At 41.3% G+C, this 22,259-nt stretch overlaps 2 protein-coding genes across 3 annotated transcripts in view; both read right to left on the reverse strand.

The window, feature by feature from the left end:
• Window positions 1-13,733, reverse strand: part of KCNK13 (potassium two pore domain channel subfamily K member 13) — a 49,998-nt gene extending 36,265 nt beyond the window's left edge. Inside the window, exon 1 of one of the 2 annotated variants that reach the window (XM_048308232.1) lies at window positions 13,328-13,733. In XM_048308232.1, the coding sequence (XP_048164189.1) occupies window positions 13,328-13,667 (340 nt within the window). In that variant the 5' untranslated portion in view covers window positions 13,668-13,733. The remainder of the gene's footprint in view (window positions 1-13,327) is intronic. The other variant, XM_048308233.1, reaches the window with a different exon arrangement.
• Window positions 13,734-17,693: 3,960 nt separating this feature from the next.
• The window catches only part of TDP1 (tyrosyl-DNA phosphodiesterase 1), a 44,156-nt gene continuing 39,590 nt past the window's right edge, over window positions 17,694-22,259 (reverse strand). The window contains exon 16 of the mRNA XM_048307445.1: window positions 17,694-18,174. Coding sequence (XP_048163402.1) covers window positions 18,101-18,174 — 74 coding nt within the window. The 3' untranslated portion in view covers window positions 17,694-18,100. The remainder of the gene's footprint in view (window positions 18,175-22,259) is intronic.

Here is a 22,259-nt window from a genome sequence, read left to right on the forward strand (position 1 = left end):
CCTCCCCTATCCATACACATAGGTGAAGTTTTAAATTCAGAACTCTTGTTTATGATGAGATTATGCCAATTTTAAGCCTTTGCCACAGTCAAAGAAAACACGAACTGCACCCACTCCAAGTGATGATATTTTCTGCAAATGCTCTAAGGGATTAAAACACTTCCCACTGAAATGGTGAGAAGAAAAACAGGCATTTTCTGTGTAAAATAAATGGACAGACATCATTAATGAATGGATCCCTTCATTATGTTAAAGGTGTTTTCCTCTTTAGGAAGTTATCAACAAAGCTTCAAGCTCAAAGTCATTAATAAAGAAATTAAATGTTGTAGGAGCAAGCACCTGTGCGATGCCCTAATTGTCATGTATAAAGGACAAAATCTTAGGATGGATTATAGACTCACAGAATCATTTTGGTTGGAAAAGACCTTTAAGATCATTGAGACTAATTGTTAATCAAACACTGCCAAGTGCACCACTAAACCATTAAAGCAAGTAGTCCAGGAATACACAAGGCAAAATGTTTTGGAGCATAGCTTCTTTGTCGAAAAGCAAATGCCGACATTGAACATGCTCTTCATCCAGGCCTATGCCTTCAAAGCACCTATGAATGAGGCACAAAGACATTTAGCCTGGATAATATCAGTGACACTAAAAGAGAGCTAGATTGCTTTAGTTTGAGCAAGGGGTAGTGAGTACCTGTGCTGTTGCTGTAGTTCAGCAGGTGACTCTAAGCTTGTGATCCTCATCCTTAACACCCACCTGCCCATTACAGGGAGGTCCTTTTTGTCTGCAGTTGCCTTGATCACTTCTACTGGCCCTTCCCTCCTCACTTCTGCCAGCTTGCTGCCCAGGCATCTGCTTAAAAAGAGTGGTGATATTCAGGTGAATGAAGCTCTGCCTTTAACACAGACAGAAGATTCGAAGTAGGATTTACATATTCTTTTTCGATGGGATATTTAGGTTGATGAGCCTCAGCAATAGCAGGAAAGAACTTTAGGAAGAGCAAATACACAAACTGATACTAATGGATGATATTGGATGTTTTTTATTTAATGGGAACAAAATTAAAAGTTCAAGTTTGTTATAAAACATGACTGTAAAATCACCTAGTAAACAAAGCAGATCTGTGTGTATTTTGAGTCATACTAATGCTTTCTTTAGGGTGAGAAGGCTCTTCAGACAGGTTGTATGAAACACTTTATTTATCCCTTTGAATGCTGGTAAGATTTTTTTTAAGTCTTAAAATTATATGCAATAACTTTAGTGCAACAGTGTTCCAAGATAAGACATAGACTTGAAGACTAAATAAAACCATACTTCCAAACTCAGTATTTTGTCCTTGAGTTGAATAGTGAAAAACTTTACAATCTGTATAGAAGTACAGTGCAAAAGATGGCTTTTAAAGTGATTGAAAATTCACTCACCTTGTTATTCACATGCTCAGTTTTAAACACATCAGGAAAACAGTTCAAAAGTTTCTACAATAAAACCTCATCCAGTTAATTTCTTTTTCCAGTACTCTCCTGAATCAGTTCTTGAGGTAGGAGATAACTCATTGTAGCGGAGCAAGTGCAGTAGCAACATTTCTCCTTATAAAAGGACAATTTGCAAAGCTTTTTCTAATGCAGCTTTAGCTGTATAAATTACAAAATATTTAGTACTTTGACAAGCCTGTTACCTGCTACCTTCTATTGCTTTGCTCTTTTGGATTCCAGACAAAGAAATTAGAAGGAAAAAATGTAGGAATGTTGAAACTGTCACTGATGGTCCTCAAGAAAGTTATAACTAAGGACATCTGTGAGTATTTTATTATTTATTTACGTTTTATGTCTTTTTGCAATACTTCAATACTATAACTTCTGAAACTTATATCCCTGTGGGGTGTCAGAGAACAGCCAGAATATAGTGTCCAACTGAAAACATGGTGAAAATTCCTTTTATGTACCTTTACCAGGAGCATCAAAATTAAAATATGGGCAAGGCTGAAGTTTTACAGAGGGTGCCAGGACCATTCTAATGCCGCAGGGTTTTGGTTTACAGCTTGTCTGAAAGGCAGCATCTCCTTCAGCAGAGGATGTTTAGATTTGTGGCAAAAGAGGAAGGAATGGCCAGAACTGCTCCCTGGAGAACGCAGACAGTCTTAAGAACTTTCTCATTAAACCACAGTCCAAACATGGACCTGCTGACTTGATGAACTACGAATACTGCAGCATGAGAGGGACAAGGCAGACTCTAGCTCTTTGAGCAGATGAGAATTACTATTTAAAGCATTATGCATGAAAAATGAAAGGAAGAAGAGCAGCCTGTATAACAAAATTAACTCCTACTTAGAAAAATAATAGAAATTGGCCATTACAAAATATTTTTCTTAGAACAAACAGCAAAACACTGCCAGTGCATAGCATACAGGGAATGGAAAAGAGATGTGATGTAAGAAGACTACAAAAGGAAGATCTATTATGAAAAGGAATTATTCTGCAATATGAAAGAAAAGTTACATATATAGAGAAGATTTTACTCTAACAGCACTATCCTATTTATATCTTTATGGAAATAACTTCAGAAAAATATTTCTGCCTCTAACTGGACTATATTTCCTTATTTTCCATGCCATTCATGGAACATGCTGGTTTTGCTCTAACTAAGTTTTTCAAGATTTTTGAGCTTGACGATATAAATAACTTCATGTGTGCGCATAAGAACACGGAACTCAGTATCATGCCTATTTGGTAAGCATTATCCTCTACCAGAGAGAATCAACAAAGCTCAGCTGTCCCTACAGGCAGGTATGAATGAGAGAATCACTAGCACAGATGTACATGAGGAACAGTCTATTTTAGCAAGAAGGCTGGACAGCTGTTGCTGTAAGCTCTGACTAATGACCACAAAGAGTCTTGTGGAAAAGTACAAAATGGATGCAAATACATGCTTAAAAGAGGAAACTGGTTTTTTTTGGTCTGCACCTACCTTTAGTACTTTTAAATTCAATGTTTTGCTTCTTGGTTTGGGGTTTTTTTACAATGTTACATATTTACACTGAAGGAATATATACTTTCCACTTCTTTAGTTTTCCAGTAACTGAAACTATCAGATTTTCAGCAGAACTGCTTTCTATTAAAACCAGTTACACTTAAAATAGGCATGATTAGTTCTGTGTGCATAAAATCACATTTAGAGTCTTATTAATATTCTCACTGTGAGAACATAACCACCTCAAACTCAAAACTGGTTAAGGTTGCAAAAAGCCTGGGCTATATTTGCAATCAACAGCACCTACTGATATATTGAATTTTCACTTGTCAAGAAGTCTGAAACACTTCCATGAGCCATATTCTGCCTTCAGGGATGGCAGTGTGAAATCAATGGAACACTGAAGACTCATGAATGCGATAAAATTTTCCATGTTACAGTACTAAGTATTTTTCCTGGCAATTTAAATTACAGAATAATATTTCACTATTTAGCTAAAAAAGTTCTTTTTTTTCATTTTTAATATTGAAACAATTCTGGTTTTAAGTATTTTTAATGTGCTGAAAAAACTTTAATATATTAACTGTTGGTAAAACAGTCATCTGAAACTAACAGCAGAAATAATTCCACAGGACAAACAGTACTATCCATGAGTAAACATAAATAGTAACAAAGCCTTTCAGTATTTTATATCTTGACCAAACTATTCTAAAACTCATTTAAGACAGTCAGCTAATACTGGGATTTAAGTTTGCAAGCGTTCCCCCAGCATTTATGATACAATTAAGAAAAAATTTTTCCCTCTCTGTATATGTGGGTTAATCCAAGTCAAAATAATTATTTTATATTAATAACTATAATATACATCATTATTTAAACTGACTAGTTATTAATCACTTAAGTCAATACAGTCTCTTTTTTCTCTTTAACAGCCTCACCATTCAGCATACCCAGACCCTCTTTATCCTAGAATTCATCCATGGGACAAATTAAGGCTGCTCCTGTAACCAGCAAGTAATTTGTTTAAATAAGTGTTTTTCTTTTCTCCATCCAACTTATCCCACTTTATGGCATGTCTAATCTTCTCAGCCCTGATTAGGCTTCTGCTTTCAATTTAAAAAGTAATTTTTCCTCTAGGAAATAGGAAAAAAAGGAATTTTTCCTCCAGGAAATAGGAAAACTTGTGTCACCCCTCTAGTCCAAAACCAGAAAACGTGGTGAGTGCTACAGTCCATAGAACTGATCTCCCGTTCAGCCTGCAGCAGGCTCCTCAGGAAATTTCTGGCTTGGAAAATTAGAGACGCCTTAGAAGTAAGTATTAGGCAGAAGTATCGGGATAATAGCAGGGCTATCAGTTCACGAGGTGAGTAGGCTGGACTCGCCTGGGGAATGGATGCATCCTCCAGCTGGCCCATCCGGAGGAAGGCAATACCTCCTGGAGCTTTCCTTGGCCCCATGTTTGTATGCCCAGTCTCCCAAGGAGCTGCAAAGGCCCTGATCTCCTCACAGTTCTGCAAAGGGCTGCAGTGCAATAGCCTGGGAATGGAGGCTCCTTCCCATGTCCACCCAGAGAACCGGCAACATTTCATTCAGACACACAGGGCTCCTACGTGGTCCCTTCTGCATGTCACCTGAAGGACCACATTCCATTTTCAGCAGTGTTTTGTGCAAAACATGGACAGTAACAGTACTTTCCTCGCGCTCTTTGTCTCCAAGTCATACCAGAATGTCAAACACAAGCAGAAGGAGGTACAGCTGCCAAAACAGAGACTTCCAGCAAAGTACTTAACTCCATGCAGGACCAAGATCTTCAAAAGAATGTTCTGTTTATTTTTAGCTGGTTTTCTTGATGACTATTTTTCCATCCAGCTTTGTTTTTTTCATTCCAGCAGCAAAGATATTGTTATATCTGATTTCACTGCTTTAATTAAGTAAGTGCTTCTCAGTCCATGATCAGTTCTATTTTGGGCTGGTTTAAAGTTTATTTAATTTGAGATGTATACCAAGCAGGGTAGCATAATTGCACATCTCAAAGCCTGCTTAATCTTAATATTAAAATGTTGGTTTTTTCCTGAAGGTTTAAAAAAAAAAAATCTAAGAAGTTTGGCGTAAATTTGTCAAAAAATTCTTTTTATTTGCACCCTAAAAATACAAGTTAAAAATTACCAAAGAACAAGACTCTATATGCAGCATGATAAACACCTTGCCTTTTTTTTTTTTTTTTCCAGGATAACAGGAATAATAAATACATACTATCACAGAATCTGGGGAAAAAAGCCCTGGCAGAGGCAGAAAAAGGTCATCTCATCCATTTACTGCAAAATGAGGGAATTAAGGATTCTGACATAATTCTTGTGGGGTATCTGGATAACTTCAGTGTAAAGGACTCTGGTGATGAAGTCTCAATGTCATTCCTAGGGAGACTGCACAATTTTTTTCTAATTTCATTTAGAAAACTTTTTCTCATATAGAACCTGAAACTTCTTTGTTGCAATTTAAACACATTCTTTTTTAATTTCTTCCTGTCATCACTCCTTTTTTAAAGACTGGCAAAATGTTTGTCATTTTAAGTTGCCTGGAATTTCAAATCCTTCTATGAGTTGCCAGAGTGCTCCTTATTGCTTTAGCAATTTCTTTGAATATTCTAGAATGCAGCTGAGTTAGCTTAAATTATTTAAAAATATCTGACAGATTTAGGGATTCTAGCCCATTCTTTTACTTTCCCCTTTCTTACAAGTGTTAATTGCACCACACATCAGTTCAGAGTTGACCTTTTCAGAAGACTGATACAGAAAAAGCCATTACACATTTCAGCCTTCTTGGAATCAATTTTTGAGAGCTCTTCCTCTTTTCTATACAGCAGACCAATGTTTTTCTTAGTCTTTCTCATCAGTATTGTGCTGATGAAGCACTTCATATCACCCTTGACACTCCTTGCTAATAGCATAGTTTTGTATCTGATCCCATATTTCCATTTTATTCCTTTTATTTGTCTTCATGGATCTAATTTTCTATCCATTTTCTATATGCGTCCTTCTTGTAACAGACATTAACTTAAAATTTAACTTTACAGTTCCTGTCCTCCTTCCACACTTCACATTTGGATCCCTTGAGCCAGGATCATTCATATCTTCTGTCCAGGAAACTGATAGCCTGCCTTAAATAATTTTTCTTTAGTTTTAGTTCCTCTGAGATTCCAAACTGCACATCTGTATTTAAAGTTCTGCTCTCAAAATCCCCTGATTTTCTGTACTTCTTCCTTTCCCTCTAAAGAATAATGAACTCTGCCACTCTGGGGTCATAGAAGTTGCCTTCTACACTTATTAGGTTAAAATCAAATCCAGAAAGGTTTTTTCTCACATTGCTTATACGTTTCAAAAACTTACTAGGGAACTTGTGCTCAGGTCCCAGCATATTCACCTGCAAATAAAGAAATCCCCATAATATGATAAAGTCATGCCCTGGAAAATGCCAACTCCTCACACAAAACCTAATCCCAATCTTCTTGAGAGAGTGTAACCGATAACATGATTTCCTTTACAGAGTTCAGAACACTTTTAACTACTTACTGGTCTCATTTAAGAGAGAGAGAGAGAACTTGTGGCAGAGAAGTTACAGTCAGTATTGCCAACAGCGGTGTGCTGATCTGGTTCAGCCACTGCCTGGGTGTCCATCTGTAGATTGCTAGAGTGGGATTTTATTTCACCAAAATTTCAACATTAATAGTAGAAGTATCAACCTTTGCACTTGGCACATCAGCTATTTTATTCCAGTCAGAGAACAGGCACATTAGGACATATTAATTCATGCAATTTATTTTAGATATCTTCTGTAAAATTGGATGACTGGCACTAACAGAAGGAAGAAAATTTACTTGTGAGAATGAACTTGGCCTTTCCCCTAACCTCGTGGGTTATAACTATGTGGCTTAACTTTTATTTTAACCAGTGTCCAAGAGAGAAGATGCTAGGCTATCACACCGGTACCTTTTTTAGACCTTGCTTATAAAAGTAAGATTTCCAGGTTGATTTAATTTTATACTTCCCTTCTATTACATGGTTTGCTTTAAGATTTCTACATTGTTCTGCATATAGCAGAGACTGGTGACAATCCTATCATTATAACCAATGTTCTCCTTTTCACATTTTTCCTATGTCTTTGCTTTATACAGATCTATCATATATTATAGAAAGCTTTTGGTACAGTTAGAGTAACCGTTCACTTGAGCGTGTCTTTCAAAGGTGGGCAATGTTCTAGTTTATTAACAGATGCAGTCGAAGGCTGGTGGCAATTACAACTTCAGTGAGTTGACAGCTACATGCCTCTGTAAGGCAAGTGATTGGCCTCAGTTAGCCTGCAACTTCCCTAAAAAGCCTTTTGTTCTAGAGATGCCTTTCCTGCTCTGCTTATGGCTCAATGGCTAAAGCAGGTTATTTTGAATTGTTAGAGCTGTTTGCAGCTTGTGTGCAGTTTTGCGCACCACAATATAAAAAAGACATTAAACTGTTAGAGAGCATCTAAAGGAGTACCATGAATATCATCAAGGGCCTCGAGGGGAACTATGTGAGGAGCAGCTGAGGTCACTTGGTCTATTCAGCCTGAAGGAGACTGAGAGGAGACCACACTGAAGTCTACAACTTCCTCGATAAGGGAAGGGGAGGGTCAGAATGAAGAGGATCTCTTCACTCTCATGACCAGTGGCAGGACCCAAGGGAATGGCCTGAAGTTGTGTCAGGGGAGATTTAGGCTGGATATTAGAAAAAGGTTCTTCACCCAGAGCATGGCTGGGCCTGGAACAGGCTCCCCAGGGAGGTCATCACAGCCCCAAGCCTGCCAGAGTTCAAGAAGTGTTTGGACAATGCTCTCAGGGACATGGTGTGACTCTTGGGGTGTCCTGTGCAGCGTCACGAGTTGGACTCAATGATCCTTGTGGATCCCTTTCAACTCAGGACATTCCACAATTCTATGATTCTAAATACTTCAGACATGGTACTGTTAGGTAATGGCAGATCATTTGGTCTCTGTGACACCATGGCCAAGCTTGGCATGATACAAGCTTGGCCATGGTCCCAGGTGGAGAATTTGCTGCAGCTGCCACTCTTTGCTCAGTCTGTATACAGGAAAGAGAGGGTGGTCTCAAGGCTATGAACAGCTCTCTGGGTTTAACGACCTTGGTGGTTTGCTGGGCATTATCACACACTTTTCTTTTGCACACCTGTAACTCCAATTAGCAGGAACTGCACTGACAGGTGAAAATGAGGAAACAGGCACTTTCTGACACTTTCCAGAACTCCTTCCTTCACTCCGTGACATGGCTGCAATATGAGCAGTGCAGTTGTTTCACCCCATGCAGACTTTCCCATTAGCAAACACCACTTCCATGAGGAACCCTTTCTAAGAGGCTGCTTAAAGAAGATGCTGTGACTCCTTCTATCCCTTCCATACAATACACCATGTGGTTGCTCATCACTCTCTATGGTAAAAATCTCAGCCTTCACTCCAGGCAATATTACCTTTTGGGCCTCAGGTAATGCATCAGTTAACATATCTCTTTTCTCACCTTGTACCAAGACTTTACACTTCCAGCTCAATTTGCTGCCGCTTTTTGCAGACAGGAAGGATGCAAATTTTGACAATTTCTCCAGAAAATGTATCTCATTTTGTGAAGATGATATAATTTCCTCCTTTCCCTCACTGCTCACACAGTTCACACAGAGAAGACAAGAAGCAACAGGTGCAAATTGAAATACAGGAAATTCCATTTGAATGGGAGAAAAAGACACTCTTTTAACGTGAGGTTGGTCAAACACTGGCACAGGTTGTCCTGAGAGACTGTGGAGTCTCCACCAACAGAGATACCCAAACTCCAACAGGATGCAGCCCTGAGCAGCTGGCTGTCACTGATCCTGCTTGGAGTGTGGGGGTTGGACCAGACAATCTCCAGAGATCCCCTCCAACTTCCAGCAGCCTGTGAAAAGGGCAGGAATGTCGTAAGTCAGGTTGAGAAGTTGCTTCAGGTTATGCCTTTTTAACAAGATACATTTTATTCCACTTAAGTTAAAATGAACAGGTTCTAACCAAGATCATAATATGGGCTGGGCTGGACACAGGTGTTTTGTGGTGTTTGTTTGGGTTTTTTTGTTGTTTTAGTTTGTTTGTTTGTTTTCTTTTAATAAAAAGGAAATAAAGTTCTTTCAGTTTTCTAAAGTTATGGAATGAAAAACAGCTGTACATGAGATGAGGGTGTCTTGATGCACTGATAAATTCCTCACTTGATGCAATTGAAGTCAATACCAGTTTATATCCAATGGTTTCAAGGAACAGAGGAGGAACTAGTTGCTGCAAATACCCCAGTGCGCCAGGTCTCTGTATTACTCAGGGATAGTAATGTCCACCTATTTCTATTGGAATTCCAGTGGAACTGAGGATGCCCAGGTGTCTGTCACAAAAGATAAGCATGAAGATTCAATGCATAGATGTTCAAACACCTGGGCAGTAGCTCCCTACTTCTTGGAGGCACTACTGTGCCAGAGGTCCTTAGACATCAGAGCATCTGATGATGATTGTGACCCTACAGTCTAATGCTGCTGAACACACAGAGCCTACTTAATGCTGTATGTCTCTGTATAAAACACATAAACATTCACTGAAGTGCAAATTGGGACTTAGATCTTCTTTTATTTTCTGGTCTGCAGGTATTTTATTAGGCTATGCAAAGCGGAACAATTTCAACAGAAAATACTGAGAGTCCCAATTTAAAATTATTCCCCAGGCCAGTGGGCAGGGCACTTGGATGAGACACAGGAATTGCTTGAAGTCCTGATTTAGAGAGAAGTTGCTTTGATCTCTCACATCCTGAGACATTACTACTACTACTTGATTTCTAGGCAAAAGGGACACTACATTATGTGACAAAGGGCTGATCGAAAGCAAAGTGGGCTTTTGGAGGAGGCCACTGCCCATGTATGGATTAGTTAGGCACCTGCCTTGAGAGGCTTTGACACCAGCTAATTCCTTGAGATCACTTCCTGGATAGTCTAGGTAGCCTCCTATTTGGGCAGGTATTTGTGGTTATGTTCTTTCATTCCTAATGTTTCCACTTACTGCAAAGGAAACCTCAGTACTGGGTCACACTGGACACATCACTGCGCAAAAGGCATAAACACTTTTATGGAACAAACTCTTAAATTACTAAAGTGAGAACTTAATTATTTTTTACTAGTTCAGCTCTGTTTAGCTTTGTATTTTCTTGACAAATGAAAATAGGCTGTTTATATTTAACTTTGACCTCTTGACTTGATGCACTGATACAATGTTCCAAAATCCATGTGACAAACATTTTATGCAAATCTTAATTTAAAAGACAGGATTATTCCCTTAGTTACCGCAAAACTCTCTACTTTCCTCTGAAAAATGTGATGGTATTTCTTTCTAGCTAAAGTACAGGAAGCAGTTGATGCTACAAGTAATGTTTGAGTGATGCTTTAGCAGTATATCAAAATGGCTAGGTTCACCTTATTTACTGAGGAAGAAATAAATTTATTCTGATGGAGTAGCAAAATAATTCCTGTTATGTAAAAGAGAAAAAAAATCATATAAAGTTTACAAAACCCAGCAACTTACCTGCTAAATATAAAGCTTCTACACCAGCACATAGTACTGAGTGTAGAAGGTGAGCTGATATTAAAAATATGTCATAAGCACCTATTCCTAAAAAACCACTTTTAACTGAAGGCACCAAATTTTGTTTAGCTGTAGGAATGTATACAACCACCAGAAGTATAGACGGAAAAACACATGAAAGAAGCCTTCTACTTTGCTCAGAACTAGCAAGGCTGCAGCTAGAGTAATACATTAATTTTGGGGCACTGTACGGGGGCATGAAAGAAGATGTGGACCATTTGGAAAGGGCTGAGAAGAGAGACAAAATATTCATTTTAGATGCGTAAAACAAAATCCATTGTTAGGATGCCAACATGGTTGATACAAATGAGCGTGTGGTTGCAGAGCCTGCAGGAGAACACTTCTGAGTAGCACATCTCAGGAGACCTGGCTGGAGCACAGTCCTGAGAATGCCCGGAGGGTCCAGCCTGAAGCACAAGCTAAGTTAAAGCACTGAAATGCACAGTCAGTCCCACAAAGCAGAAATTCTACCGAGAAGATTAAAAAAGAGATATGCCATTGATATGATTAAAGAGTGCAATGCCACTGACTAGATAAAGAAAGAATGATGCAATTCATAAAACACACTGAGAAAGTGCCATCATTCATAAGACTGAGAAAAGCAATGTCAGGTCAAAAGAAGGGACAGGATGTAAACTGCCAAAGTCTACAGACCATACACAGTCTGAAGGAAAAGGGAGTCTTGAGGATATTTCTGCAGAAACATTGAGGGAGCTGTAAAATGTGGGGAATGGAAATCAGCAAGTTACAGAAATTACCAAAAAGTGTGAGTGGATAAGTGGGTATTTGTGTTTGTGAGCATCTACAGTTCACAGGATGACAGATACGCTTCTCTCCTTAACAATCTTATTTATATAAGATGTATGTTAATGTAGAACTACTGGCATCAGTAATACCTGTGAGAAGTAACTGTATCACTGCAAAAAGGGTTACAACACAGTGGTTTTTGAGAGAAGACTGAAGGGACACATTGCCAATGGTCTTTGAGTACCTAAGAGGCCATTCTCTGAGTACAAAGGATGGCAAGACAAAAATAATGCAAGTCACTGAACTGCAGTAAGGCAGACACCAGGAAAACCTCAGGGTAATAATTCACAAGGCTGGATTCCTTGTGGAAGCTGCGGAATCTCCAACAGTGCAGATTTGAAATGGCAGCCTGGGCAAACATTTATCATGAAAAGAAGTCACATATAACTGACCTCCTCTAGGAATAAAGGCAAAGCAGCTGGACTTTTGAGATCTGGTGTGGTCTGGTCTGATATTTTTACTACAATTTCATGGCTGTAGCAAATGTTAGCATAAACAGTGTTTATTTATTTTGATCATACAAGAAGGACACTTCAAGGGAGATGTTACAATGGCAAACAAACTACAGCAATCCACAAAAATGGGCTTAACAATGTTATAAATTACTTCAAATTACCAGTTCAGAAGAACACTGAAGCACAGTTCTTGGCTCTTACAGACTTTAGGTCTAAGGACACAAACCACCCAAATCTTGAAGCCCTGAGGAAATACAAAACCAGCCCAATGACACCTTTAACAACAGAATAACCACAGACCTAAAAAACCTCAGTAGTAGGGAAGGGGTGTGCTGCAGGACAGGGCAAACTCTTATACATCCCACATAAACCAAGGCATCTCTAATCTCCTCTTCAGGAAAAAACTGTTAATGGAGATTTCCTGAAAAATTAACAATCATACATCAATGTACATTTCATTTGTGAAGGCAGACTGATGTGAATTGGATATACCATTACTAAGATTTAGTGATCCCATTTGTCACAGTGATAATTGCACACAGATTGCCTGTCTTTAACTAAAGCAAGCTCCCTTCCCCCGAGGCTTTTAGCTGTCTGCAGATGCCTGAATGAAGACTTTCTGCTGACACCCATGGGCTCCCTCGGGTGCTTATGTCAGTTCCTGGTGCTATCCCTTTTCATCTTAATGTACATCTGTCAGACTGCTCGGAATTTCTATTCAGTATCACCTTCCCCGAAGGCTCCTTCAGCCGGAATAAACTTAGGTTTATTCAGAAGTGAAATAAGCTGCGCCCACCGACTTGACGGTTCTGCCTTGAAAAGCCTGAAGAGCGAAAAGCCTGAAGAGCAAAAAGCCGAGTGGTTTGAAACCCAGTCTTTCCAAGTTGTACACTTTGCAGCTGGCCACCACAAAATCTATTAAATGGTTCTTGTTAAGACCAGACGATCCTCAGAAAAGAGCCCTTCTGAGCGTATAGCCTATGAAACCTCCAGATCCAAGATTTGCTATAAGATTTCCCAGAACTTAAAGACGCACAGCGACTGTTTAAAGCTTTTGGCTTTGGATGAGACTGGTCTCTCACAAAGTCTGCCACCGTATACTGAGGACAATGACACCCGCGAAGAGCATCCTTGTATCCGCTGCCCTGCCCGCCCGGAGCTCGGCCCGGCTGCCCGGTGCTTCTGGGGCGCTCCCAGAGCTGAGCGCTTCCCGCGAGTGGTGCGCCCGCGGCAGCGCCTCTTTGGCAGAAAGAAGGGAAAAAAAGGAGCAGCGAAGAGACAGGACCATGCCCGGCACCGGCACAAGCCCGCTATGAGCCCGGGAGCCAGCGAGGAGAGGAACAGCGCATCCCCGACCCCCCAGCAGCCCTGGCCCCGCCGCCGCCCCGGGCCCCGCCCGTCCCGCCGCTCACCGATAGTAGAAACGACGGTGCCCACGAAGTAGAAAGCGCCGGTGAAATCCCATCGGGGCCGGATGTCATCGACGCGGATGCCGGCTACGCTCGCCTCCTCGTATTCCCGAAGGAAGTGCCGGAGCTCGGCACGGCTGAGGTTGTGGCGCCGGGTGAAGTTCTCGAGCCGTTCCTCCCAGAGCTCCTTAGCCTCCCGCTCCGTGGGCAGCTCGATGGCCGAGAAGACGGCGGCGCCGCACAGCATATACAGCACGATCAGCACCGCCAGCAGGAGGAACCGCGCGTTGTCCGCGTTCAGGCGACCCGCGCTGGAGCAGCAGCAGCCGCCGCGACACGCCATCCTCCGCCCGCGGGACCGGGCTGCCGCGCCGCCACGCTACGTCGGGGCCCTGCTGCCGCCGCCGGGCATCACGGCGCCTCCCGCCAGCCGTACGCGGGGCCGCGGGGCTCAGGGCGCCGCGGAGCCCGGCGGCGGCGAGCGGCGCTCCCGGGAGCCGGCCGGCACCCTCGCCCCGGGGGCAGGGCGCGGCCCCGCCGTGCCCTGCACGGCCCCGCAGCGGACGCGCTTCGGGCTGCGGAGCATCCTGCGGGCGAGGGAACCGCCCGTCCCGTCCCGGCTCGCAGAGCCCCTCAGCCCCACCGCCCGCCGCGCGGGGCTCCCGTCCCCGCCAGTTTCATATCCCCTTCCTGCCCCCGCCCCGAGCACGTCGGAGCGGGGCGCAGGGACAGGCACCGCCAGGCGCCTCCTGCCTGCCGGGGGGGGCGAGGCGGGACCGGCGGCAGCTCGCCCCCCGCCCTCCCCCGCCGCCCGGTGCCCCGGGCCGCCCGCACCATGGCCTCCGGGGAGCCGCGGGCCAGGCCGGGCCGGGCCGGGCCGCGCCCCCGAGGGCAGCTCCCCCCAGCAGAGGCGCGGCCGCCGCCACCGAAGCTCAGCGCCAGCAGCGGGCAGGGCGGGCTGGCGGGGGACGGCTGCCCCGGCGCCTCCAGCCCTCAGAGGGACGGGGGCTGTCCCCCCTTCCCGCCCTCAGGTACCCGGCCCCGGGCTGTGGGGCCGAGGAGCGCCCGAGGCAACGGGGCCTCTTAGAGTCACCGGGCGTGAAACCCGTCAGTCGATGATATGCCCCCACTATCAAAGCCATAAAAATTACCGCCCTTTGCCAAAAGAGGGCACCTCCTTCTCCACAGGTCTGGTTATCCACTGCCTTCCCGACAAGGTGTTACATCTCTGTCCTCCAGCGCTTGGCAATTGGGAAAAGGGAAATTGTGTAGGGAAGACAGAAGCAGCTCTCCAGCTGCAATGTGGTTTTAAAATGCGTTATTTGCAGGTTCAAAGAGCAGAGCTCTCGATCCAAATCTTCTGGAAATACCACTCTAAGAAGGAAAAGCTAAACTCGGCAATATCTGGTCATTGCTACAGTGCTGAATTCTACTTTTAAATAACTGGGGGCTGGAATTCAGCTCTGCTAAACATATTAGTGTACAAGCACATTCTTTCCAGTGAAAAACAACCTACATATATGTTTCTAGAAAGCAGGTTAATGAGCTATAACATCTACTTCCCCTCTCCCCCAATTTTCTAATAACTGTGTTGCAGTCAAAATGAAATGAGAATGAACATTAACATCTTAGAAATCTCCCTTAATGGCAGATAATTGTACAGTCAGTGTAATAGCCATTGATTGTCTCGCAAGCCTGAGGTATATTTGGGTATTGGTCTGAGCCCCAAGGGTGCATTGTGGGCAGGGCCAGTGTTTGAGAGAGGATCACCACCTGTGTGGCAACAGGCACAGGGAAAAGATAAGTCTTTTTTCCACGTTGTACAGTAAAGCAGCAGCCAGGGATGGATGGGAGTCATGCTTCATTTTTTCCTATTTGTTGTTATTCATAGGTGATACATCACGTTGCAGGTTTTTATTCCCTCTTAATTAGTCTTTAGCACAGACTTCAGCAAGGAAATTAAAATTAGCAGCAATACTGGAAGACGTTAAATAGCCAAAAATAAGAAGATGAGATGCCAGCCAAACTAAGCAGACTGTGCCAAGTGCTAAAGGTAACCCACACGCTTCCAATAAAAAAATGCTGGTGTACCTTTAAAATTATTGGCAGTTCCTATCAGAGGAAAAAAAACCAAACCAACCTATACTTACCTGCTTTGCCAGTCAGAAAGAAGACAGAACTCAATTAGTGCACTCTTAGCCAGCAAAGGCAGCAGAATTAAGTGAGCCTCCACTGTCCACACCAATGGCTCCCTCCACCAAACCTGTTCAAGGGTGGCTTGGATTACCACAGCGGGAAAAAGAGCCTTTAGCTGCTTGCACCCATGACATCATGAATAACATGAATAACAATAACACTACCCGAAGGACTATCCACAGCAAATTATTTAAGGTTATCGAGTTCCTCTTTATTTACATATTGTTTTGTTAGTGTGGAATAGTCATTTTTGTGTTTGTCTTGGGCATAGAGATAGTTATTGCATTAATGCAGGTTAAGATCATCTGGCAGTTTTGAAAGACGTGTACTACTGTCACTGATCATCAAAAATTGCAAATTCCCTTATTTGTCAGCTTTGATCTTGGCAGTGATTTAACTGTCTCTTGAGAAAGCAGCTTTTTAAGGATGTGCTCCCTAGTAAAGGATAGAACAAGAGCAAGTTGATATTGACTGGAATCTTGAAAAAGAAAATGAAAATATGGCTTATTCTAAAGAATATTTTCGTGTAAAACAGGCGACCATTCCCACTGCTCTTGGGTGGATAGCTAGAAAAACTGAAGTGTGCAGAGAGTACGAGCAGTGTAATCAGTCACACACCCAGAACATTTAAACAAGGTGGAATAAAGAAACGCAATGTGTTCACTGGCATAAGCAAAAAAAAAAAAAAAGGTTAAACACATTGCTGACATTTAAATCAACCACACACCAAAGTTAACATCTTGTGAGCTTGAGCCCCAAATGCAATGCCATTACCCTCAGTACAGTCACTTGCACATAATTATCAGGAAACACAGTTTTCCCTACCCTGCAGCACCATGAGCACATAGCTCCCTAATGTCTGTGTGTGCAGGCATTTAGGGACAACAAATTGGTGGTGGTGAGGCTTAGCACAATCGTAAAATAATAGGAAAGAAACAAATCAATGTATTTACCAGTTCTGTTGATAATATTGACTGACAAACCTGTAATTAAGAAAGCTACATCACTGAGTACCCCAATGATGATTACTAGTGTCTGGTCAGAGTGGAATTATCATTAATGCATCATCAAATTACTTAGAAGACTCATGCAGAGGTTTAGTTACTCTCATTGACAGTGTCAGTACTTTTTAATTAGAAATCTCATTTGGACATGATTAGCTGGTATACTTAACCAAAACTCCCTGTTTTTCTTTGGTGAAGCTACGGAATGGCTGCAATGTACTCCTGAGCCAACTTTATACATAATGAAACATCCTGATAGAGAACCAAATAAAACAGCCTTCCATTACCTTTCATACTGAACAAAAATTCTTCTGGAACATAATAACCTTGACGCTATCAAACTAATTTGAAAAAAAAAAAAAATACAAAACTTCAGGAACATGAGAAACTGGGCATCTAGAGTAGGCTAAACTTTTCAATATTCCAATTGCTTTGCTAGGAGTTTCAAAGAAATTGCATCTTTGGAAGATTCCTTCTGAATGTGAAGTAGGGAATCATAGAAGTATTTAACATCATTTAGTCCAAACATTAACATAATAGTACCAAATCTACCACTAACCCATATCACTAAGTGTTATATCCACACACATCTTTTAATGCCTCCAGGGATGGTGACTGCACCACTTCCCTGCGCAGTCTGTTCCAATGCCTGACAATCCTCAGTGAAGAATTTTTCCCTAATATCCAATTTAAACCTTCCCTGGCAAAACTTAAGGCTCCTCTTGTCCCCTTGCTTGTTACCTGGGGGAAGAGGCTGATCCCCACCTGGCTATGACCTCCTTGCAGGTAGTTGTAGAGAGCAGCAAGATCTCCACTGAGACTCCTTTTCTCCAGGCTAAACATACCTAGCTCCTTCAGTTACTCCTCAGAAGACTTGTGCTCCAGACCCTTCACCAGGTCCACTGCCTTTCTCTGGACATGTTCCAGCTCCTCAATGTCTTTCTTGTCATGAGGGGCCCAAAACTGGACACAGCACTTGAGGTGTGGCCTCACCGGTGCCAAGCATGTGGGGATAATCACTGCCCTGGTCCTGCTGGCCACACTATTTTTGATATAAGCAATGTGTTCCATTAATGGGATGCTATTGATTTTATAAAACACTTGGTAGAACACTTGCAAGATACAAGTTCCAACCCAATCTGAAGTGTACACATTTAGAAGACAGAACAAAAGGTATTAACAAGATTGCCTTTATTTTTACTTAAATTTTACATATAACAACTTTTATTCCAGCTACTGGAGTCAACTGACAGTCTCAAAACCCAGTAATTTTTAAATTAATTACAGCTAAAAATGCGGAGAGACACTCTGAGAACAGTTCTTATCTTGAAAACCGTATTACAAACCACAGTAAAGAAAAAGCATATAAAAAGGTATTCAAAAATGCAGGTTCACGTGTAATAATACAGTTATAGATTCTCCAAGAATCTCTCCCTTATGAATATTTTAATGTTTCTTTCAACTATAAATCAGCCATTATAGAAGACATTATAGCTTACAGAACAGAAATTAGTTTTTCAAGTAGCATGGCAGGCTCAGTGTCAGCAAGTGGAATGTCACAGAGTACTAGAAACATTTATGATGGAACCCACATATTTCCATGTGTATCAGGGGCATCTGTGTAAGGAATATTCCAAATCCATGGTTGATCTGTAAACCAAAACAAAAACATAGTAATGACAAATTCATTTATCAAATGCAAAATTTGGTTCTCTTCCTCTTTTCCCTTTGGAGGAAGAGGAAGGTCAAAATTCCCACTGGTTTTCATATAAAATCATGTGCAATTTCAGTTTCGTGGAAATTTTTGTTCAGTTTTTTTTTAACTGTAAGATACAGAGTGTTCAGAAGGCTTTGCTTTCCCCCCAAATATTATTTTAAATATAGTTATAACCCAACATGCTCCTCTCCAGCTGTATAAGAATTGTACTTCAGACAATATACAAGTACAGTAATGCAGACAAATTTGGTCTGGCCTAGTGCCAGCAAGTTTTGTGCTGCATCTCTCTTAATCCAATGGAATTATAAATAAGCACTGTAACATATTAATATTTTTCACAGGGACAGTAAGAATTCAGTACCTAAGAATGACACTGCCTGACCTCTGAAAAGTTCAAATTTACCCCTCACTTCTTCAAACATTAAATCTTCAGATGAGCAACAGGTTTGCACCACACAGTTCCCTCCCTTCCACTTCTGAGAATACAGAAGCTCTTCCCACTCTTGGAAAAAAAAAGGCAACACACCAGGAGTTAACTGCTAGCTCTGCAACCTGCTCTATGCTCTTCCTCCTACCATACGTGTGGCAGAAATGCAGCTGTTCTAGGAATCCAAGTTATTATTCTACTTCTCTCAGGCTACTCCTACTGCAATAGAGAAAAAACCCTTCAAACCTTTTTTCATTGAGTTTTCTCAATTAAGAAATTTATATAAATCCAGCCTGCTTCTTCTCTCCATGTACAAAAAGAGCGCTGAAGGAATACAGTGACATTAATCTGTACAATGCAGGTACTGTAGGTTCCATATGTTGCAGTGAAACATATCCCACCTATGCAAATGTTTTAAGAAGTGTCTGTTTACAGCAGGAAGCAGGCAATAGGGTAGTTGGTTGTTTTTTTGTTACAGTGGACAGGTGATTTCAAAGCATATAAAAAATAAAAGGCATCAGAAACCAGAAGAAACTATAGCACTTAACTCAGAGTGCACTGCCAAGAAAGCTCTCTAGTTTTCTGGCTCAACTGCAGGATATCTAGACTTTGAGTGATCTCTTAAAAAGAAAAAACATACAGCACCACTACTTCCCTAAGCTTCTTTTACCAGTCTCCTGCTGGAAAGTCATGTGTACCTTTCGTATTTTAGGTGAGTACCTTACCAGATAGTAAACATTAACAGTTAAAAAAATGGGTACAGAATAAAGCAAATGTTGGGGAAAGCACTGAGGATTTCAAACGTACATTCAGATACTGACCTCTATCTATGACATCAGAATAAATCCAGTCCCACTCAAGCACTGGAATCTGTCACTCAAGAGTACATTATGCAAATTCGACCTATTCATTTTCCCTACTTCCCTACCATCTGGCAGTTACTCTGCTTAATTCAGCAAACCATGCCGGCAGAGGAAAACTCAAGATGTACAGAAATAACTTCAGTCATCTCCTTAAAGCATGCTGAGAGGCCTCAATACCTAATTTAGTTTTTTCTAGTTGTGGCTATCTAAATAAAGGTGTCTCAAGGTAGCTATTAATGTACTTGGAACTTTGTTCCGTTGATGGGATGCTGTTGATTTTATAAAACACCTGATAGTATTTTAATAAGTCATGTGTAGAACTCTTGCTGATGTAAATTATAACTCAATTCTTTTTAAAATGTCAGGTCCAATTTAAGGTTATTCATCACTACCAGCAAGAGAAAGACAATGGCTCTGTACAAATACTGTATGACAGTAGCTGCTTACTGTCGCACACAAAAGTGACTGCCAAACTTCTCAAAGTTAATTCCTTTGATCTTCTTGGGAGGAGGAAATAAAAGCCCCATTAAATAATTTTTGTAAGTGTCCTTAACATGCTTACCTTCCACACATTTCAAGATTAGTGCTTCATTTCTGATACCCCAACTTTGTCTTGACTGCACCTCACTGGAGTTAGTGTTATCTACTAAGCTGGCACCACAGCTTTGCTCTTGCCTCATGTACAAGCAGCAAAACTCCAGCACTAGAGTCAGGACTCAGTAAAATAAACGGGGCCATTCCAGTACCACTGCTACTTAAACATTATCTGAAAGCTCAGGTGGGGCACTATTTCTGTTATACTCAGATTTTGAACATTCTCTCACAACTGAATAGACTACCACATTTTACTTAAAGGCAGAGAGGCTCTGGAGAACAAGACAAGTTCTTTTTGAGTTAACACCTGATAATCATTTAAAGAATCCATGCTGACAGGCCACCCCAAACCTTCATGTTCTCAAATATGACAGACGACAGTACAGTCAAAACCAGGAACATGCAATTGAATAGTAAAGTATAAACCACAATGAAAAGCATCTTTGTGATCCACTTCCTACAGTGTCTTTTGCACTCTAAGTGGAGATCTGGATGACAGCATTCCTGGTTGATTTCTAAATCCAGAGACTGGATTCTTACCTCAAACTTAATTGAAAAAGGTAGCTTCAAAGCAACAAGTATTCACATATATAGAAAGGTTACCAGTAACCAGCATTCTTCAAGTCATTCTACATACACATTCTAACATGGCAAACTCACTCCCCGCTGCACCAATCTGGAAAGCTCTTCCTTAAGCATTTGCAAAAGGTGCACACTACACTTCAGTCTCTCTTGTCCCCTCCCTCTGGATGAGCACGGCATTTGAAAAGGAACTAATCTTGCTCCTCTCAATGCAAAAATCTTAAAGATTTTACTTAAAGATCTCAAGAAGGAGGAAAGGCAGATGGGGAATAGATGTGGGATCTATATTAATAGTCACAAACAAGGCAATGATTTCTGAAGGCCAGGACAATGACCACTTATTTGGGAAATAAAAGAGAAGCACAACCCAGTACTGCAGTTTTAAACACAGGATTTGCTTTGTTTCTCAAAGTGCTGGTGTGATGAGGAGGAAAAAAAAAAAAAAAAAAAAAAAAAAGGAAGTATTTTGCACTTAGGATACTTGAGCCCTCCCCCAAACTGTTATAAAAAAACCCCTTGATATACTTATGAACTGAGTTTCAAGTTCCCTCCACAGAACAGATGATTTCCTCAGTCAGTAAACTGTGCAATATCTAAATGACAAATTAAGTCAAATTCCTCAACTACAGCAAACAACCTGTATTGGTAAGAGAGGTAATAGCAATATTGCAACTGAGATGTGATGATGGGAGCTCAATGAGAAGATAATGTTATACAACAAAAATGTTATACAACAAAATCGCAGTACTCATCTAAAAGATTCTACAAGAAGATAAAAATTTGAGTACTATCAAAGGCACAAAGCAATTTTATATATATAAAGATATGTTGCTAAGTAAGATAGGCTGTTGTGTGCATGTTTCCCATACACCAGAGTGGGTAATTTTCAGCTTCCCTTCCAAGGAACTCTCAAATTATATTGCTGGTCTGATTCCTGAAGTGGCCACCTAAAAACAGAGGCTAGATAAGAATAAGGGAATAAAGGTAGGTATTTATTTGAAAGGCCTTCAGAGGTACCCCCCTGGGGTGCCCAGAGGCTACTGCCAAAATGGACCCCAAGAGGGAAGACAAGTCATGAGTTCTCCACACTTTTATAAGTCTGGTTCATTTGCATATCAGGGTTAATTCTCCAATTAAAGCATCAGTTAATGATGTAATTTCCCCAAGCTTGCCCCCCTCTCAAAGGCTTTTGGTTTATACTTTTTGGGCCTAGGATGGTCTGAGTATCCTTGGAGAGCAGGCCTGGGGAGGCTTTGTTATGTCTACCTAGCATGAGAGAGCAGAAATTAACAGGCTACAAGAAGCTTCAGAGTTAGACACTAAGCAGTACAGAATTTGAAAAATACAAAAGTTAAAACCTAAGGCATTGGGACTGCAAGTTTCATTTACCTTAGTATCTTAGCTTTGTAATAGTCTTTTCTGTTATGACAGCCTGAATCTGTTGGTTAACTACAGAGGCCTTCAGGAGACTGATGTATCTATACAGTTTATTTATCTAGATATTAAGTAGTACTGTTGGCTACCAGATAATTTTTTTTTATTCTTTAAATGT

The sequence above is a fragment of the Corvus hawaiiensis genome, chromosome 6 (genome assembly GCF_020740725.1).
Source record: "Corvus hawaiiensis isolate bCorHaw1 chromosome 6, bCorHaw1.pri.cur, whole genome shotgun sequence".
Taxonomy (NCBI): Eukaryota; Metazoa; Chordata; class Aves; order Passeriformes; family Corvidae; genus Corvus; species Corvus hawaiiensis.